At 40.4% G+C, this 20,532-nt stretch overlaps 2 protein-coding genes across 4 annotated transcripts in view; one reads left to right on the top strand and one right to left on the bottom strand.

Moving 5' to 3' along the window:
* The window catches only part of adgrb3 (adhesion G protein-coupled receptor B3), an 85,601-nt gene extending 78,746 nt beyond the window's left edge, over positions 1–6,855 (bottom strand). For 2 of the 3 annotated variants that reach the window (XM_085921668.1, XM_085921666.1), the window contains exons 1-2: positions 6,507–6,855; positions 4,508–5,276 (exon numbers count right to left, since the gene is read on the bottom strand). In XM_085921668.1, coding sequence (XP_085777794.1) covers positions 4,508–5,261 — 754 coding nt within the window. In that variant the 5' untranslated portion in view covers positions 5,262–5,276; positions 6,507–6,855. Of the gene's footprint in view, positions 1–4,507; positions 5,401–6,506 lie in introns of those variants that run through there. The other variant, XM_085921667.1, reaches the window with a different exon arrangement.
* The window catches only part of eys (EGF-like photoreceptor maintenance factor), a 138,368-nt gene continuing 123,891 nt past the window's right edge, over positions 6,056–20,532 (top strand). Inside the window, exons 1-3 of the mRNA XM_085921663.1 lie at positions 6,056–6,304; positions 7,537–7,629; positions 7,740–7,936. The gene's annotated coding sequence lies outside the window, so the exon portion shown is untranslated. The remainder of the gene's footprint in view (positions 6,305–7,536; positions 7,630–7,739; positions 7,937–20,532) is intronic.

Below are 20,532 nucleotides of genomic sequence, written 5' to 3' on the forward strand. Positions count from 1 at the left end.
GGTAAACCAAAGAGATTAAGGGCTGTCTCGCTGAAGCCTCTCCTTCACTGAATTGGAACTAAAATGGCCTCCAAGTGTATGGAACAATGGGGGTGAGCATAATGCAGTGTGACTACTGAGTGACTTGACTGAGATCCAAAGTGAATAAAAGGCCGCTCTATGTGAGGCGGCAGGGCTGAGCTGCGGCGGTACTCATGACTGCGGCGGGTGACGGCGCACTGGAGCCTTGCACCACGTTTCATTCCCCGATAAAATCTCATAGCCATCTTCTATGCAGTCAGAAAGCAGAATGTTCAAATGAAGTAAATGCAAGTGCGCAACCAGAAATCTGCACAGTATCACATTTAGAAATGCAGAGTTGTCCCTCTTTCATGGTCATTTTGCCATCATTCCAGCTAAACAAGGCTATGAAGGAATGAAATGTCATGTTTTAGGTACATTGGACGTTGTCTTTAGGACCAATAGCATCCTTTCTCAGGATGGAAAAAATAGCAGGACTCATTCATGTTTGTAACCTAATTTTTGTATTAATACAGGGTTTGGAGGCCCCCTTTGCGGACTCATTAAATATTCATTTTAATATCTCTCCTACTTATGAGACCCAATTCTTGGTAGCATCATGTGTTTTCGAGCAAATTAAATACATGACAGGGACAACAGGCAAACTCCACACAGAAAAGACCAACATTTCAACCCGTAACTGAAAGACAGACTCACGACTACATACCCGAATACACCATCTCACATGGATCTAAAAAATTGCTCACATTTAGTGAAACACATATTCCATTTCCTTTTAAAAATACAAATCTAATTGTAAGATGGTTGGGCAGCCAAGGCCACATGCGATACATCTCAAGCACAACGTGACAGTTTGAAGCTTCATTAACAGTCTACACAATGAAATACAAACAAGAATACACTTCCCACCCCAAAGCAATGAGACGTATCGACCCCGATCCTCCAATGACAGCGGAACAACACAAATAATGAGACAGTCGACCATAGCCGAGGGGAAAACGAGTCGGAAGAGCAACAAAATGAGGGGATACCTCGTGAAGCGGCTGATTTCTCGACACTAAGAGCGGGTTGTGAAAGATATGAAGGTGCCCAAAGGGAATTAGAGAATTTTAAGCTTTTATCCGATACATGGATAATAAACACCAGCATCTGCAAAGATTGTTAATTGAAGTTCCTGTTTTCACAACAATTTAGTCATATTGGAAAAAAATATATACTACGGTGGTTAGGCGGCAATACAATCCATGAACCATTTTAAAATGTTGAGGATTTTTTTTTTTTTTGGTTAAAAGTCACACTTATCTAAAAGCAGCCTGGACACATCATGCAGAAATCACAACGCTGACAAACACATTATTTCACCGTTGGGCACTGGCGAGTCATCATGCTGTTGCATGTAGTGAAGAAAGACAGAACACACACGCACACACTCACGTGCACAAACAGGCACGCGCACACACTAGGGAGCAGGAGAGAGAATTAAATCACAGTAAGTGTCAGTGCAGCACTGTGCCGCCTGCTTTTACAACTTTTATGCATGAAACAGTGACAGCTATAAAAATAAAGCAGCATAAATGAGTCAGTAGCTGGGTTAAGAGTTTCCATTGCGTCGCTTTGGTTTTCAAAATGGCACAGCATCAACGGGTGAGGTCTGTCTTTTGTCTGGATAATTACCTCAAATATGTACGAGCTTCAAACTTTAAAACGGTCAACACACTGCGGCAGCGTGTCGTGCGTACAACCCCCAGCCAGCCCGGCTTGGCCTTTTTGATAGGCTCAAACGGCCTCCTCTTCAACTGGAAGTTGAGAAGATCAAAGACGAGCGATTGTAACAAATACAGCCCTTGTCGACTGTTTGTAACGCTTTATTCTTCATCAGAAACACCCACTCTGTCACTATGACGCCTGTAGGAGAGACAGTGCTCTTTTAAAACCTAGTGCGTTGATCTCCCCCGTTATCCAGATGAAAGCGGATTTATTCAAACCTCCCATCAACCAACACTATAAATAGATGCTAGTGGAAAATCTTCTGAAGGGGGGGAAATAAGCTGTGTTCTTAAGCTGATATTAACATGCTGAAAACTGTCAAATGTTATTCTGGAAAAAAGAATTCCCTCGGCAAATGAGCATAACGTTGTTGTGATTTGATCAGAAGGTGAACGGAATTATGATTATTTAAACTGTGCTGCTTCTTCTCGACTACTGTAGCAGCAATTATTTGAAAACAACATTTTCGTGAAAGCACAAGATGAGTGGCAATTGCATTCTTCACAAATATTTAAAAGAGATAAATGTAATTGATGTTTACTTATAATTTTTCGGACTGGTGTGGTCTTCAGGTGTGACGTGCTAACTTTTAAGCAACCTTTAAGATGACCTAAGTGGGTGGAGAAAATTCCTAGCCAACTGTGATTAAATCTGAAAACTAACAAATAAAACTTTAAATGACTAAATATGGTTCACAGATAGCAGCATTGGATCAATGTTGGATTAAATCATCATTTTCCACAAAAATATGTAAGCACCTAATGCACGTTGCAAGCAGCTCGTGATTGATGACGTAATGTGTGTACATACACTCTTGCACATGCATGACACACGTGCATGCGCACACACAACTAAATACTACTAATACAACTACCACTGCTACTTTGACTACAACAACAACTACTACTACTACTACTACTACTACTACTAAATAGCATGCAAATAGTTTATAAAGTTTGACACACGTAAAATTGTTACATTGGTGATTTATTGTAACCACTGCACATTATCTGTCATCAGAAGCCTATTTTCATTGTTGTTATTGTTCTTTTATATGAAAAGAGTATTCTTCTGTGTGTGTTATCACTTAAACATTAAAAAATGACAAAAATGACCCTTTGGTAGGGTCTCAAAGGCAATGGCAGAGTACCTTAAAGGGTGGAGCTAGAAACAGAACTCTTTGTTGATTGGTCAAAGGCATCATGCACTTCATCGGCATCGTGATAACCATAATGCGGTAAACCAAACAGCGTGGTGGAAATGTGGCTTAAAGTAGATCTAGAGTAGAGTGATCCAGGGTTGCCATGGCGATGACAGGGACACTATCCTTCTTATTACAAGCCAATGTCGCAACTAAGTGATGTTGAAGCGTAAAGCGGCAGCCACCCAACAGCCACAACTAAGGCATAAAAGCATATTGTTCTTCCCATTGTGATCTCCAGGGAGCAATTGCCGCAACCGTTACTTCAATCCCACAAGGGAAAACTGATGTTCCATAACATTTGCTTCCTGATTATTTCCCCCACAAATCAAAAGGTTCATTCATGACTTTGGTGATGAAGGCCACTGCTTTATGAGTCATCACCGGATCTATCACGCAACACTACCTGTTACTTGGCAGTCATCTACAGTATGTGTCAAGGCAGCCTTATCACAAAGCTCCACAGTCTATCATGACCTTATCAGAAGTGTTTACCGTCAAAAAACAATGTTCTAACATGTTGCATTGCTCTATGGCAGCACGACAGTGAAATCACATAAGCCGTTAGTCTAATCATGTTCATTCTACTCCTCGATTTATTCTTGCAGCTAAACAACAAATGTTGCATCGTGTCTGCCCAATCCAAAATGCAAATGGCATGGAGCCCAAACTTGCCTAAGAAAATATACTTTTTGGAATAATTCTGACTTTGCTAAAGTGCAGAGACAACGTATCCTGTATTTTTTTTCTCTTTAGTGTTGTCTAAATTAATGAGCTCCCAATTCCCCCAAAACACTGTGGAACCTCTGAGGCCAAAAACAATCAGTTGTGTTGGAATCAAGGGCTGGGCCACGGGGTTGGTCAAAAGCACGGCTCAGACATGCTTCCGCCATTTCACGCATGTAGTGCGTGACGATCACTCCACATTTAAAGGGAATGAAAACAGCCGCTTTGATTGGCCAAGATTGAAGTCATCTGTGACCATTCACACAGCTGCGAAGCCCTCCCTCTCCCAGATCCGCCGGCCCACACTTGCCTGCTAAATTAACAACATTGGATCCACTCTCTCCACGCAGAGCCTCAATCTTAACAGTAATTTGCTCGCATGTTGCTCTTTACATTCTTGTTATGTTTGACGTCACGGTATTGCATCTTTTTATTTCACAATTGTGAAGATCCAAACACATAACTACAATTAATCATTAGATACCAGACAACGCAAAAGGTTCTGAGCAACAAATGATTTCCCCAAATTTGGAGTTTTCGGCTCCAGAGGCTCCACTGTAATAGTTTCCACTCGACTCCAAGCTTTGCTGTCCAATTAGTGGGGTCGTAGCCACCTAATTAAAACTCTACTGTATGTGTGCTCTTTGTTTCATGGGCCATCACGCTTGAGACATGCAGTAGGAAAGGGGCAGAAGAAGGGAGTGATCGACGTGCACATTGAATGATCTATGCATAAACAGTGCTCCATTACTGTGTGAGCACAGAAGGAGGAATACACAGCTGCATACTCACCTTCTTTAGGAGGCCGCTTCACTTCGGCACTGAGATTGCAGACCTGGCCTGCGTGCAGTTGGGGCGACAAGCAGCCCTCCGTTTGGGCGTTGAGCGGTAAAACCACATTGTTGAGCATGAGCATGCTCTCCGATTCTCCGTCTCCTAAATGCTGGGGGCACGTGCATTTTGTGTAGACAATGCCGCACGTCTCCACCGTACCCTTCTCTAATTTCAGGCAGTTTTCCAGCCACGTACAAAGCACTTGACACCCAAACTGGCTGGGGCTGGCCTTATTCAAGACCAGAAACTCCACAATAGACTTCTCCTCTTCTTCCAGCTTCTGCAGCGTCAATCCGTTTGAATCAGAGGGGAAAACCCGCCGCAGCTGAACAAAATTTTTGTCGTAGAGCAAAAATACATAAATATTCTTGGAATCGCACAGGTACACTATTGACTCATTCACCTTGAGCAAGGCATTAATCTTTTCATGAGAGTAGTGATCAAACTGATAGGCGAGGAGAGAATACTCAGAGCAGCTCAGGTCTTGTTTGTATAGCTTCAGGTAGATGCTGTATTTGGTCGGGTCTGGGTTCTCCAGTGTCCATGTACAGTTTGTATAGTTCTTAGGGAACATTTCAGTCACAGAGTAGGATCCATAGATGACCCCCTTGACCAGAGTGGAACACCAATAATCTTGGGCACCAGTTAATCCAAACATAACCAGAAGATAGGTGGAAAATATATAAATCAACAGGTTTCGAACAGCCTTCATCCTATGTCATTGGGCCTGCAAGGAGAGATGAGGAGAATTACACAGAGAACAACACGGATGATCGATGAAGTAACGGGATTCGTGTTTCCCCATCATAAAAATGCCAAGACAAATCCAGCACATCAACAGCAGCTGTATGTTTTTTTGCACCTCATCTTGCCACGCTTCACTACTGTACTTTGTGCAAACATTGCCACCTTGTGGTTACTCCGGCCATAATTTATTTATTTATTTCTACCATGCGTGCGCTTTTGTGTGTTGGGGTAACACGGGGGAAAACATTTAGACATTAACTGGCTTGTGCTGAGTCAAAGAAGCAAACAAAAAAGGCTTGCAAATGATCAGATATAATGTGAAAGTTGTTTGCCATCAAAAGGCTCCGTCACCTCGATGTGTGCATCCGCGTGTATGTTTTTATGTAGGTTCTCTGATGGCATTAAAACTAATAAAGCACATGGACGTCATGCAAAAAAATGTGTTGAATATTTTGTTTTCCTAAATGCGAGTCTTATTTTATTTCAGTAGCACAATTTGATAGAGGCGGTCCGTGCGTGTGTGTGCGCGCGCGCGCATGTGTTTGCTCGACGTGCACGGGGGCGTGTGGACGAGAAGAGGATGGAGGGGGTGCAATGCCATGTCCTGATTGCTTTAATCCTGCAGGCAATGCAGCTGCGAGCGGGTGCGTGCGTGCGCGCGCGTGGGTACGCGTGCTCGTCCATGCAATTGAGGAAGTCGAGGCGATGAACTCGCGCGCTTACCACGCTCACATACACAAACACACACTGACACACGCACATGAGCCAAAAGACCAGAATGGGGAATGGAAAGATGGCCCCCCCAACTTATTTGTCGTGCAAGGCTCGCAGGGTGTGGAATCAGCTGTGAGCTCTAAATCCACGCGGATCCACATCCTTTTGCAAGATTCATGTGCAGGGGCGTCAAGGGGGAATCAGTATTCCGGAGGTTGAGGAGAAATGGGTCGTCAAGAGAGACACGCTCGGTTTTATTGCCGAGGCTTCTAAAAAGCAATCATCTCTCTGGAGGTAATGTGAATGGAGACACGGTGCCACTTTAAAGTGGTGTTTGCCTCTTAAGAGACAGATCATCGCTTTAAATAAACATATCTGTTCATCTGTGTGGATTCGTGAGAAGGGTTACGCAGCACACACTCGTCAAAATGATTTCAATGCAAAAACTTTAACTGACACCAACCACGCATATAAATACAAATAAATACAATCTTACCTTACACCGCGAAATCTATGGCTATTTTCCCAACATACTTGACAACATCCTTTTATAAATCAAGTCTGCAGCCCTCGAGTGAATCCATACTCCAACACGCACGCACGCACACACATGCACACAAGTCCGGCGCAACAAGATGCTTCAGTGGGTGGGAAAAAAAAATCAAATCAAATAAAATGCGTTACACTCCGCTTTCCCCGCTCGTTTCCACGGTCCTCCTCCTCATCATCTGCATGGGCTTTCCCATCCAAACTCAAATGGAACCAAGCGACAGTCACAGAATTTCAGAGACTAAGACAAAAAAATAAAAAATTAAAGCATTTTGTTTTACAATAACATCACGGGTTTATTCGCCATCTCTATTCCATTTCCAAGCAAGAAGTCAAGCGTCACCCTCTCGTCACGTCGATAAAATAGAGAGGGAAGAAAAGATCCGTCTAGAGTGGGTGGATGGGAGATGTTTGGGGGGCCAGTGAGGACGCAAAAAGGCGCTTTGCTGGCTGCTTGCAGAGCTCCAGGAGCGGGCTGCAATAACACGTCACACTCTCAGCACCATACACACGTACGTTCACTTCTTACTGCGTCTGGCACCAGCTCCCACTTTCTTCCCTGCCCTCCTCCTCATTCTCCTCCTCCTCCTCCTCCTCTTTTTTCTCTCAGTTCGCCCGCACTTAATTCCAATCTAAAGGGGTTCCCCCCCCTGAACTGGACCCTTCTCACTTATGCTCAGACAACGTTTGCAGCATTCAGCATCCTGCAAAAATGGAATATTTCAAGGACTTTTTTTTTCTTCTAGATACTCGTGTGGATGAGATTAACGGTGTTTTCCAAAATAAAATATGTGCCCTCTGTCACTGGGACCCGATTTGCTAGTGTCGTTGGACTGTTTGAGTTGCCGTTAATCTTTCTGTGCATTCCTTGGCACTGCGCCGGGACAAAATATCGTGACTGTATATACTCTGGATTTATACTCATTTAGTCTCAAGAAATTGCACTTCTTTTATTTTGAATGTTGTGTTTAAAACAGGAATTGATACCAGCATGAGCCAAATGGTGTCTCCTTCTTTGACATTTTGTCAAAAGTTTGATGCAACAGCCATTTCCCCAAGTTCCCCACCAGGTAGAGTAGCAACGCTTCAATTGAATTGCATGTTTGAAGACATCCTGATCATCATTTCATAAATTGTGCTTGTCAATGACTATGAAATTGTCTTTTTGTGGAATCACCAGCACAGCATTGCTATTTCTCCACAAGGATTAACACAGTTGCGGTCAAAATCCATCGCAGTTTTCTTCCACTACTCGGCCTAGTGCAAAACATGATGATGATAATGATGATGATGATGATGATGATGACGACGACGCTGGCTATTTTGTATGGCGGGGCAAGTGAGGCTATGCCCCATTAGATCCAGCAGATGACACAGGTGAGGAAAAAACTACCTTACTTATCCTGAAAACAGATTTTTCGTATTTGCATTTAATGGGCTAAAATGCCACTTTTCCCCAACATTTTATGGATAACAGTTGTGTATTTTTACTCTTGTATCTCTTGGAAAAGCTTCAGGCTAACCTCCATATCTCAATCTTGCTGTTGTGTGTTTAGTGTGAGTCAGTCTTAAAATATATTCTTCCTAGCAACAAGTGATCATGCAAATTTGTGCAAAACATTTTCCTGGGTTGTAGCTAGTCAAATTTTAATCTTAGACTGATTTCCAAACTCTTTGTGTTGCACGTTAAATATTTTTTTTCTGTTTCTGTATTCTTGGACATATGTATATCAGCAGTAGCCCGTGCGTACAAATAAAATAGTTACTTGACAAACACTTGAACTCTCTTTCATTCACAAATCAACAGTCAGCTAAATCCAATGTGAGAAGAGGCTCACACTACAGGTCTGCGACAATGCAGCATCAAAAGGTTTGCAATGGCTTTCACTGCCTATTGCTGCAATTCATGGGGAGAATAGTGGTTTAATGGACGTGAGATGGGAGAGTTAGAGTCATGTGAAACGCTTGCTGTTCACATTTCCTTCCATTTGTACAGGAAGCAGGAGAGCTTTTTCTCTCCATTGGCAGCTATGTTTTAGCAGGTGCACATACAGCATGAACACCGTCTTTGTTGGTCTGCAGTCTTCATACATATAAAATCATTGATGAATGAGAAATTAATTGGCATGACCCTCACACTTATTGGAGCTCTGTTCATTTACATACATTTTGAAATATTTGCATATCTACAGTAGAAAGGAAGGCGCGAGATAAGGCTTTGAAGATAGAAGCAATCGTTGGACATTACAATTTGCTTTTAGTTTTGAAGCGTGTGTAAGCTGCTCTAATCATTTTTGCTGTGCACGGTTAACTCTCATTAGCCCGGCCCTCTCTTTCAGGCTACGGTTGAATGTCTTCCATTGGAACAGATGCTGCATGAAGAGGCTATTTGTTTACATATTTTCAATCAAGTTTCAGTGTAAAATATTCTCCAAAAAGATACTCGAGCCATTCATCATGAAGATCTAAAAGCTCATTTTAGTCTAAAATAACTTCTGGTTGTGTAGGGATTACATTCAAGATTTGTACTGCAGTCATCTGAGACCTTGCATATTAATGAGAGCATAGTTGATAGATTGAGAGCATTATACAAGGACACAAAAACAAAAAATATATCTTCAAGCTATATAGTCACTCCCTTTCTGATCTTAAAATAGAAACATGGTAAAAAAAAGAGAGCCGATATTAGAACCATTGAGCTAGATGGCAGTGGTAGTACAGGCTACATAGAGGTCAATGTCTCCCATGCTGGATTTTCCAAAATCTGCAATATTTCTCATCGACTCACAGTTGTAGTATCTGTCATATTATTCTGTCAACTCAAGGATCTGTTAGAGCATATGCTTTATGAATTATTCATGACCCCGTTTAAAGAACATCACTATTATCACATGCTCCTGTTCCTGCTTGCGCAATAGTGCACACACATGCTGCACGTATGTTTTTTCTTAATATATATATATGTTTATCAGATGGACAAACAAAATTTGTTTGACGTTAGGGTGGTTCATTTGCATTTCATACAAAATCCATGTGACAAGCCTATCAGGCCAGGCATCCGATGGGAGTGGTGGTAGCATGGCGGAGTAAAGATATGTAAAGCATCACTCTCATGGAAAAATTATGAGGCTCCTCTTTGCTGCCTAGTGCAAACATTTATTCATATACATAGGCATGCAAGCATAGTATATAGGTTAAATTCTCCAGACACCAATGAAATGCATTCAGCTTTTCATCACCAGGTAGTCCATATGTTGCGTATGTCTACGGCTGCGCACGGTGATAATGGCCTCGTCTCTGTTGGAATCTCAGCTGGGTGACTTATTGTTAAATGTGAAGTGAGCGTTCCTGGAGGGAAAAAAAGGCTTTTCTGAACAGTTGGATTTATTTTTGTACCCAGTGCCATTGCAGAACACATTATTCCTTGCTGTGTTTGTCTTTACGTAAGTTCCACTTAGATCCATAAATGTCGGATCAGGATGAATTATTCTCTTGTGCTGCTTGTATGCATTGCTGCTTGTTGCATCACTTAGTTCTATTTACTATAATTTCTCGAGAGTAAAACACATTTGTATAAATGGAGGTGTAAAGTCGGCAGATGGTTTATATATATATGTAGAAAAACATCCTGAAAAAAATCAAAAATAGGCAGAAATACGAACATTCATCATACATGTCACTAATTTCACCATAATTTACGAGCTATTCCTACACCCACTTTTGCAGCACTGCTGTATATGGAATTAAATGCTTAAATAAGTAAGTTAAAAAATGTGGTGGAGTATGTGGCTGAAATATTTGCTTCATAGTACAAACATTCTGAGTTTGACTCTTTGCCCATAAGTATTGATATGCATGTGAACATTTGTTATTGTAGTTGTGGCCTGTGCCTGTGACCAATGCAAAGTGTACCTTAACTGAGGCCCAATGTCGGCTGGCATAGGCCAAAACTCAAATGTGACCCTGAAAAACAAAAAACAATCTTGTGTGTGTGACCGTGAGAGCTTTTCGTACAACATTGAGCATTTCAAAAGATTGTGAACATGATTGTGCTTTCAAACAAATGTTCAAATTGGGACAGCAGTTGTCCTTCAAAGGACGCACCCACTCTACCAAAATACAAGTACACATGGTTGAATTAAATCAATATTCTTAAAGGGCAATCAAACTTATTCTTTATTTTATGATAAATTGTTTTCTTTTTATTCTGACAACAAACCTCATAGTTTTTGTTTGGTCACCAAATAACATCATAATGATGATGGTGTGGTGTACAATTCACTTTTCATGCAGACAGGATACAGTACTATTGCATTTTCCCTTTTTTTTTTTCTTTTTTTTTTACTGTTTGTGTAAAATAAATGTTTTATTATTGCTCTGCAGGGATTATTCTGAAATATTAACTCCGTCAGGGAGTTAACGTTTCAAACATTATCCTACAAAACATGACCAATGGGCTCTAAGGTCAAATGTTTAATCGATTTTGTAATGTATTTTGTAATAATCACAGTTTCTATCCAATCAAATACAGGCTTGAGAACAGCAAGCTATCTGTCCAGTAAAATCTAAGCCCGTGCTAGAGTTCTTGTGTAAAACCTCCAGGGCTGTCTAGGCTTTAAGATGTGAATTTCCACTTTATTAATATAATATCTGCTTGACACATTGAACATGCTCACTGAACATTTGCATTATGGGCTCATGTTTATATTAACGCGCTTCTTTCGTCTTTTCTGTGTCACCATCAGGTTGTCCTATGGTTGGATGCAATCATCACACTAATGATGTTCCACTCTATTAACAAATTAAAATCTGAACGCTTTCCTCGAAGCCTTTCTCGCAATTTTTTTTACATTATCCTTTCATATTTAATTAAAACTGTTACAGACATTCCAGAATGTTGCGGTTGATATGAGGTGAGCATTCAGGGCAGGTCTTGGACTTTGTCTTGTATGGCAATCACAAACTCCTCAAGTGAGTGCAAAGGGAAATGCATGTTAACCATATGAGAAAATCAGTATGTGTCAAAAAGATGCATAGTTGAGGTTCTGTGAAGATATACTGACCATACAGTCGCTGCATCAAAATGCAGATAAGACCTCTGACAAGGAACTATGACGCACGTTACTTTTGTCAATAATTGCTAAATTGCTAAGAGACATGCATTTGATCGTGTCCATTTCAAACCGCAAGCTTCTACGAAAATACAGAAACAAAGGAAACCCCAACCATATGCGCAGTAAGACCGTGCCAGACTTGTGCTGAGAGCTCATGATGTCATTTTTACAGGGCCAGGATTGTAAAATGTTTATTCAAAGCCCAGACGTCAGCAGAGATGATAAACCTTGAAAGAGTCACATTGGAAGCCCAAATGAAAAGCAATTACAGTATATGGGGCCACAGAGGTTAAGCAAACATGTATTTGACTACTGCTAAATGTGTGGTGTGCGGTATGTTGTTTGATAGGGAATTTTAGGACATCAAGCTTTATTTCCTGATTAAAAAAAAAAAAAACGGACATTACCAAGCATATCACAATTACCGTGTTTAGGGATGACACAATAAATGACCAGTCTTAATAAAAGATCAAAGATGTGCATGCAGTCCAGTGGTTGCTACAATGCTTCAGTACCTTCAGTACTGACCAAGTTTCTAGAAGTAAGACGTTCACATTAAAATAATCCTTCTTTAAAAATCGATTCAGTCTTGTTACAAGGACACAAGCTGCTGAAGGTCTACACAAGCAACCTTTGTGTCTGTAGCCTTGACGGCAGAGCGGGAATAATGTGTGAGGGATCAATCAATCGGAACTGGGTTCATTGGTTAGAGTAAATTCCCAAACAGGATTGTATCATTTCAAGCCAGTATATTGGTATTTATTGACATTATATTAGGATGAAATTACAATATTTGTATATACCGTATTTTCCGGACTATAAGAATAGCGGTCAGATTTTTTTTTTTTTACTTGCAATTCATATCATATCGAAACATGGCAAAATAACTGTGTTGGATTATGCATGTTTTCAGTCTAATTGCATCGCCGATGTACTTTGTTATAAGATACCAGCAAACTTTAGCAGGCACATTCTCATGGTATGTTTTATTTTTAGGACAGAAATATGTAAGCATACATGTGTGACCTAAACTGTGTCACTCTCTGCTTCACATTCCTGTCACATTTATATTTGCCTTCTCCATGCCTGGTAGAGAACAGAATTTTAAATCAAGGTGCTTTTTTTTTTTTTTTCCTTGCGGTGTTCCTGTTCTTTTTGTGTGTGTGTTTTTGTCTGAGACAATGCTGCTCTGCAATCCCCGGGGCCTTTATCCGTTTCCTTTGAATGTGGTTCCAACTAGCAGGCCATAGACTCCCACAAACCCACCTCTCTGGCTTTGCAAATTTTGTATGAGCTACTGCCTCCACACTGGATTGACAAGCTCTCTTGTTTATGGTCCTTTTTAGGAAAGAAAGTGGCTCTGAAACTAGATTGAACCTTTTCACAATTTTCAGAATGACGGATCAGGGGGTCGGTATCCTTTGCAACAAATCACACCATTTGACACCATCAACCAAGTTGAAATTGTAGGAAATAGTATCCCACAACAAGATTTTATATTTATTTCCAGGAAAAGTCACAATTGATATTGAAAGTTTGCACAAAGAAACACTACGAGATGAAATGTTGGTCTAAATAAAACAAAACATAAATACATTTTATCTAGGGCAAGCTAAAGTCGAAACCAAAATGAAAAGAGGTTTTTTTTTTTGCCCTTACATCATAAAAACAGGTAATAATGCACTAAATTATACAAAGGGTCCTTGACCTCTCCAAACTTCTGAAAGTGGTGCAAGAATAAGGATGTTTTTTCCTGGCCTAGTCACGTGCCCTGAAGCCAGACGCTGTAATCATCCATCCATTCGCTGAACCGCTTATTGCCAGCCAATCTACAGTGGAACCTTAGATATTAAATAAGTTGGTGCTGTTAAAGTGATTCACAAGTGCAATGATTGTAAGAACAGTGAGGAAGATATCGGCCAATCACGGTATGGTCTAGTCACGTGGACGAAGTTGTACATAAACACAACAATAGAGACTGGCAAACATGAAGCTATGCATTGTGATTGTGAAATATGTTAGTTATTATTAAGTCTGATGGAATCTGGGCTTTTTGTCAACTTAGCTTACTGGTGGTGTCTTTATTTCAACCGATACAGTATGTAGGTTTTTCAATTAATAGAACATAACTCCTTCCCTCATTAGAAGCCCTACAATCCCATCCAGTACATGGAAAAGGAATCATTATCATTTCATAGGTTCTATTGCTGTCTATAGGGACGGAAATGTGAAAGACTGATAACATATCTGCAAGATTTATTCAACACAAAGGAGCTAAAGAAATCTTGCTGACAAAGGCCTGTTAGAATCGGCAAGTGGCAGTCGGGACAGAGAGCGCCGTCCTTGTTAATCAAGGAGATCAAAGGTCACATTGGCAATTATCAATTCTGAATGCACATGATAACAAACTATCCTTCCCATCAATCATTTGGCTTTCATTTGCCTCGCAAATTTACCGTGCAGTGCGGCTTTTTAAAAAAAAAAGACATTCTTGTGAACCCGCGGAAAAGAGCTGCTTAGCCATTAATAATGGAGATGACGGTAGTTAACCCTGTAATACAGTGATTGGTTGAAGCCTGGTTGTGACTCCATCTTATGCCAAATCAATCACGAGGCGCGAATCAATCTATGTCACCTTCACTTTTTACCCCTATTCTGGATGTGGTCCACTGCTATAAAATAAATCTGATTCACATTTCACAACACCAGCTAAATGGTGCATAGGTGAATTAATTATGAGCTGTGCAAAGAAATCAGATTCTATAGTGGACCTTTTATTGCTAACTTCTGCAACCACAGTCCTTCCTATAATAGAGGTTTTATATCGACATCCCCTGAAGCTGCACTGAACACTTTTCAGAATGTCACGCAGAGACATTTTTATCATCATAAGTGCGGCTTGCTCATTCTGGTCTGCATGGGCCATATTTTCTTTGTAGCAGTGTGGAGCTGCTCCCCAGTCAGAAAAGTCTCACATACTTGTACGCCGCTAACTGGCGCAGCTTTTGTAGCTCTGTGGACAACCGAGAGATACAGCTAATTAAAATTTACATGATAAAATAATTAGCCTCCCTGGCAGACAATGACAAGTGAAATTCTTTGGTAATCACCCATATTAACTGATAAGAAACTTCTCAAGCGTCTCACCATTTGCTTTCAAAGGACGCTGTTAGTAATTCTCACACGGAGATACGCCTCTAATTTTATAAGGGGCACCTGAGTAAGACATCACAGAGATGGTCCATTTGGAATTCCCCGTACTGTGAGGGGCTTTAAAGCGGGGCTCAGTTTATTATCCATACATCCATTTTCTATAGTGCTTGTCCTAATTAGGGTCGTGGGTAACTGGAGCCTAATCCCTGATGAGGTACAGGGTACTCGCCGGACTTGTCGCCAGTCAATTGCAGAGTGTATTAACATCCATTCACACTCTCATTTACACACCTATGGATGATTTCGTCTTCAATTAACCCTGCATGAATGTTCTTTTCCATTCTTACTTGCCATCCGTAACACATTTTTAAATGCACGTGCAATGTTTAAAATATCCGATACTTGCAGGTAATGAAGATGTGATATGGAAGTGAGTCACTTGCCATACAGACTTTCATATCTCATATTTTTACGTCACGGAATCAAAGACTTATTTTTCTGAATTATGCAACCTTATTTTGTATGTTCCTATTCTATATTATATATTATATTCTATATTTTTGGGGCTCCCCTGAGGTTGAGAAATGACAATTTACAATAAAAACAAACCAGGGCAATACGTTTACTATATATTTGGTTTTATCTCTTCATTTATTTTATTTATTTTTCTGAATTATACAACCTCACTTTGTATGTTCCTTATATTTTTTAAACTCCCCTGAGGTTGAGAAATGACCGTTTACAATAAAAACAAACCAGAGCAATGAGTTTACTATATATTTGTCGGCCAATGTTTCCATGATACAGCTTAACATCCTGTCTCACGAATCATTGTGTATTTATTTCAGTGAGAATCAGCATTTGCACAGCAAGTCAATGCAGTGCTAATAAAATCCAGTAAAGCAAGAAAACAACTTGAGGCTGACACATCCATATTATAGACCACTAAAGTAGGGGCATAGCTCTTCATTTGTTCCGAACAGGAGAAAATGAAGCTATTGAACATGCAAACAATCAAAATCAGAACCATGGACAGAGGTCATCTTATTGTGTGGTTGTCATGGCAATGACAGGGATTTTATTCTCTTTATTGACATTATCCCACCCAAATTGAATTCAAAATTTATAAGGGGGTGAATTAGTAGATTAAAAAATTTAAGATTTTGTGTGTACCATTTTTTAGCTTATTTTAAGGTGGTAGTGGTAAGCATTGGCTGCACACTGCGTCTTACAGTGCACATACTGTAAGTGTCCAGTCAGGAAATTGGCTGATTTCCTGACAGCAGCTTTATCCTACAACTGCTTGTCTTGGGCACTTCCACAAAAAGCTGCTTCAGCTTGATGGAGCTTAATAACTACTGTAGATTACAGTACAAAGAAGGTTTTATTCAACATTTTTAGGTTGTTACGTGTTCAAGTGTTCAGTCAGGGTTTATTGCAAGAAAAATTAAAAACACATCAGTCAATGTTGAGTGTGGCTCTCACACTATGATTCTGGACATTGTGATTTATTCATCCGTTTAATTTTTTTATCCCCCTCTGTGACCTTGAGTATATATGGTTGCTCATTTGAATTCTACGATGTCTCTGTATAATAAAGATTAATGCTCATAGATTAGGGTATTGCAGTGGTGAGTGGGACACATGAGAGGCTACTGAAATGCACTACTGTGAAAGGGTAAGACTGATTTAATGCCTTTATATTAAGAAGTGGCCAAACATGGATGAAATTAAGGCATATTTCCTCCATTATGTTAATGCTGATGACTGTATACACTTCAACAAACGTGTTTCATAGTTTATCACTGAATTTGAACACCATTTATTTACATATTACGTCAGATATGGGACGACTGGTTTCGTGGTATTATATTAAACATGTAGATATCAGAAATGTGAACTCCCATAATGCTAACTACTATCTACCCGGGGGGTTGTCGCCCTTCTCGTAAAATACGGAATTGTTCCTTATTTGGCTGTTAGGTATTATTTCCTTTGCTGAATATCTGATACAAATGTTTGTCATACACTGAATCTCACAGTAAAGAGCAAAATAAAACATAGGACATATTCAAGACAGCAAAATTGACAAGGCAGGAGCTCACACAACCTCAGCTACAACAGTGCTGACTGTGCAGATAAACAAAATCAAAAGATTCTAGAAAATTTAGAAATTCTTTAAAAAGAAAAAAAGTACAGACAATGAAAATGGGAATACGGTATGGGAATTATGTGATTCACTTCAAGAGTTTTGTAGGTTTTGTGAAACGTGTGCCTTACATGGCTGTTTTTATATTAGTTTCATTTCTATTTGTGTATGAAGAATGTGTTTTCATTTGTGTCCAATCTACATTTGATTGCTAGCAATTTGAATTAAGGGAGAATCTCATTAGCTTGTTCACATGGCTATACTAACACTAGATTGTAATTTGCTCTGCTTTGTTGGGACTTTATTACATTTGTGTCTGTGGAACCAGAAAAAACAAACATCTTGATTTGGATGACGTTATAACGTGCTTGAAACTTTACCAAGCCTTGATCTTAGCTGCGTAAGGTTCTTGTTTACTTGTTCTCCGGGATCAAAATTCACCACATCATTCACTCAATTAGCACTTTTGAGTCAGGCCTCTTCGAGAAGCAGTCGCCGTGATCAACCTGTCTACTATAATGAGGCAGGCTGAAAACTGCCTTCACTACTGTCTCGCTGCATCTGCACTGCCTCTCGTGATATTCATCTGAGGAGTCTGATGTGACTTGTCTATCTGGGCTGGGAGGGTTTGTGGGACTACTGCCTCCCTTGATGTGATCTGCTTTCAACAGCATGAATGGTCATGGTCAACTTTGTGCCTCTGTCATCACAACCGCACAGCTCAATCCACAATTACTCCCAACAAGTCAAATCCCTGCAGTTGCCATTTATTACGACTTGCTCCTCTGTGTACATACTGTTTCAGAGTGGGTGGTGAATTTTGACAGATTTACCTCACAGCAACTCATTTCATTTTACTCGTGCTTCTGTGAAAATGTGAACGCCTCCAGCATTAATTTTTGTACAAGTTTATAGCCTATACCAGATCAACATTGTACTTATTATTTGTGTACCAGTGTAGTCGATGAATCCTCGCAGTATTGATTTTAACCTGTCATGGTGCTTCAGAGACACTAATGCAGCCAAAGAGTGAAATATAAAGCTAATTTCCATTAAAGTCCCACTTTAAAGCGGTTTTTATGATAACTGTAAAGTTGAAAGATGGCAAATTCAAACTTGTGTCTCAAAGCGATTAAAGACTTTTAATTTGTCATCAAAGCAAAACAGTCCATCTCGGCCCATTAGTATTGACTGAATCTCCATGCCGACGCTCAAAGGAGAGTACTACAAGTCCCTTGTTGAACATTGTGATGAAATTAAGCTAATTAATGTATGCAGTGTCCCCCATGAGCAAACAAAGTCACCTCGCATTTTATGGAACCACTTGGGTCTCTTCATGATCTCATTGATTTGAGGGTTGACCTTTTCAAAACAACAATCAATGTGCGTAAGTGTGTATTAAATATCTTGAACTGTGAAGGATGACAAATTACGATGACATCACAATTAACTTGCAATAGGTGGAAAACAATTGTTTGAAGTCTTAATGTAATTAGGAACATAGTAAGAGCGCACAGCACGCATCAGAGTGTTCGAATACTGGCCTCTTTCACTAACATGAGCTCTGTGATTTGAGTCATAAATTGTATATGGCAGCTAATCAGTCAGCATTGATTTATCTAGCAACGAGTTGCTAAAGTTGCATGCTGTATCTTCCAAAGTGCTCCTTGTTGGCAAACATGACATACAAATAGATTCAAATGCATGGCACCAGTCACAGAAAATCCAAATCTAAGTCCATTGTTGACAAAAAGATGAACACCAGCTGAGATTTTGATCAAATCATTGAAAAGGTACAAAATAGAAGAAACCTACAAAAATATAAGCGCGTAAACGTATACCTGCTTTTATGTACATGTACATCACTTAACATGACCAATATTTTTGTTCGGTCAGTAATGAAATAATGAATTAAATAAACTTCTTCCTGCAAAAATAAAGCAACATTTAAAATGACCCTAATCTGGATTTAGAAGTTTCATAGCAGAAGGAATGAAGGACTTTTCCATTGGAACACATTAGAACATCTGCCTGTGCAAAGGTTTGTTGCTTGGCCTAATAAGAACGCATTTAATAGAGCACTTGATAATGAATGATAAAAAGTGAAAAATTCAGAGGACCTCCCTGAGAGCATGAGAGGCCATGTTTGGGATCCCACAGATGTGCTTTCGATTGGAGCTTCCTCCCATCCCACAACCCACCCACTCCCTGAGAATGAATAGTGTGATATATTAATGGGGTAATCTCTGGAGCATATCTCTGAGGGAGATGGTGAGGAACAGTACAAAAAGATCCTATTATTCCCTCTTGAGGCCTGTGCAGGTGTGTTAATACGCTATTGGAGCTGTCTGGAGCACTCACGCTCGCACGTCTTTGATGACAAGTCCACCACCTTCCCCTCGCTTGCCTCAGCCCTGCACTCATGCAGACGACCCGTCACGCCGCTACTACAGCCAGGTCCCCGGCATGCGAATGACCCATCGCTCCACTGTGTGTTACGAGAGCAGCCAATCTGCTGGGAGGATGATAAATGATGACCATGAGCTAGCTACCGCTCGGCTTGTCAGATGAAATTTCGGATAGGGGGGGATGATGAGGTTGCCACACTGAAGCCTGGCTTGGGCTCACAGCAGGGAATGTGAGCAAAGGATTTTGTGCCACCAATTAATGTTTGTCTTGTTTCATGTCAAATAACCACAAAAAAAAAAAACACTGCCCCTGCATATAAAGAAAATTTTTATTCTGTCACATCATCCGAGCGGCATTAATGTTAGTCTTGGTATTCAGGGTTAACGTATTTACACGTACATATTTAAAATCCTTAAAATATAAGCTAAACATTATCTGTAACAAAGGCTTTATTGTGGTGACACTGACCATATAGTTGATTCATTTCTTAATTTCTCTCTAAATCTGAAACATTTGGCCAGCATGACGGCTTTAGCTTTGTTTGACATTTAAGATTCCACAGCACAAAACAACCAATTGTAACGATGAGTCATCCATCCATCCATCCATCCATCCATCCATCTTCTATACCGCTTGTCCCCACGGGGGTCGCGGGCGTTCTAGAGCCTATCCTAGCAGTCATCGGGCAGTTACCAGCCGATCGCAGGGCACACAGAGACGTACAACCATCCTCACTCGCACTCACACCTAGGGGCAATTTGGAGTGCTCAATTGGCCTACCAAGCATGTTTTAGGGATGTAGGAGGAAACCAGAGTGCCCGGAGCAAACCCACGCAGGCACGGGGAGAACATGTAAACTCCACACATGGAGTGTCGGAGGTGGAATCGAACCGGCACCCTCCTAACTGTGAGGCGGACATGCTAACCAGTGCCCCACTGAGCTGCCAATGAGTCAGCTATGCAAGTTTAATTCTTCTGACAACAATGGGCTCTGTCTGGAATGAATAAGTAAATAAATGAAATTATCAATACCACGATGAGACAAGTTTAAGCGAATACAAACATTCACCAAATTCATTCAGAGAGTGAAGAAATCAGAGCATAAAAATGCCCTGTAAACAAGTCACAGAAGACCTCTTTCTTCATCT

Source organism: Syngnathus leptorhynchus, chromosome 10 (genome assembly GCF_054491065.1).
Source record: "Syngnathus leptorhynchus isolate UIUO chromosome 10, UIUO_Slep, whole genome shotgun sequence".
NCBI classification, from domain to species: Eukaryota; Metazoa; Chordata; class Actinopteri; order Syngnathiformes; family Syngnathidae; genus Syngnathus; species Syngnathus leptorhynchus.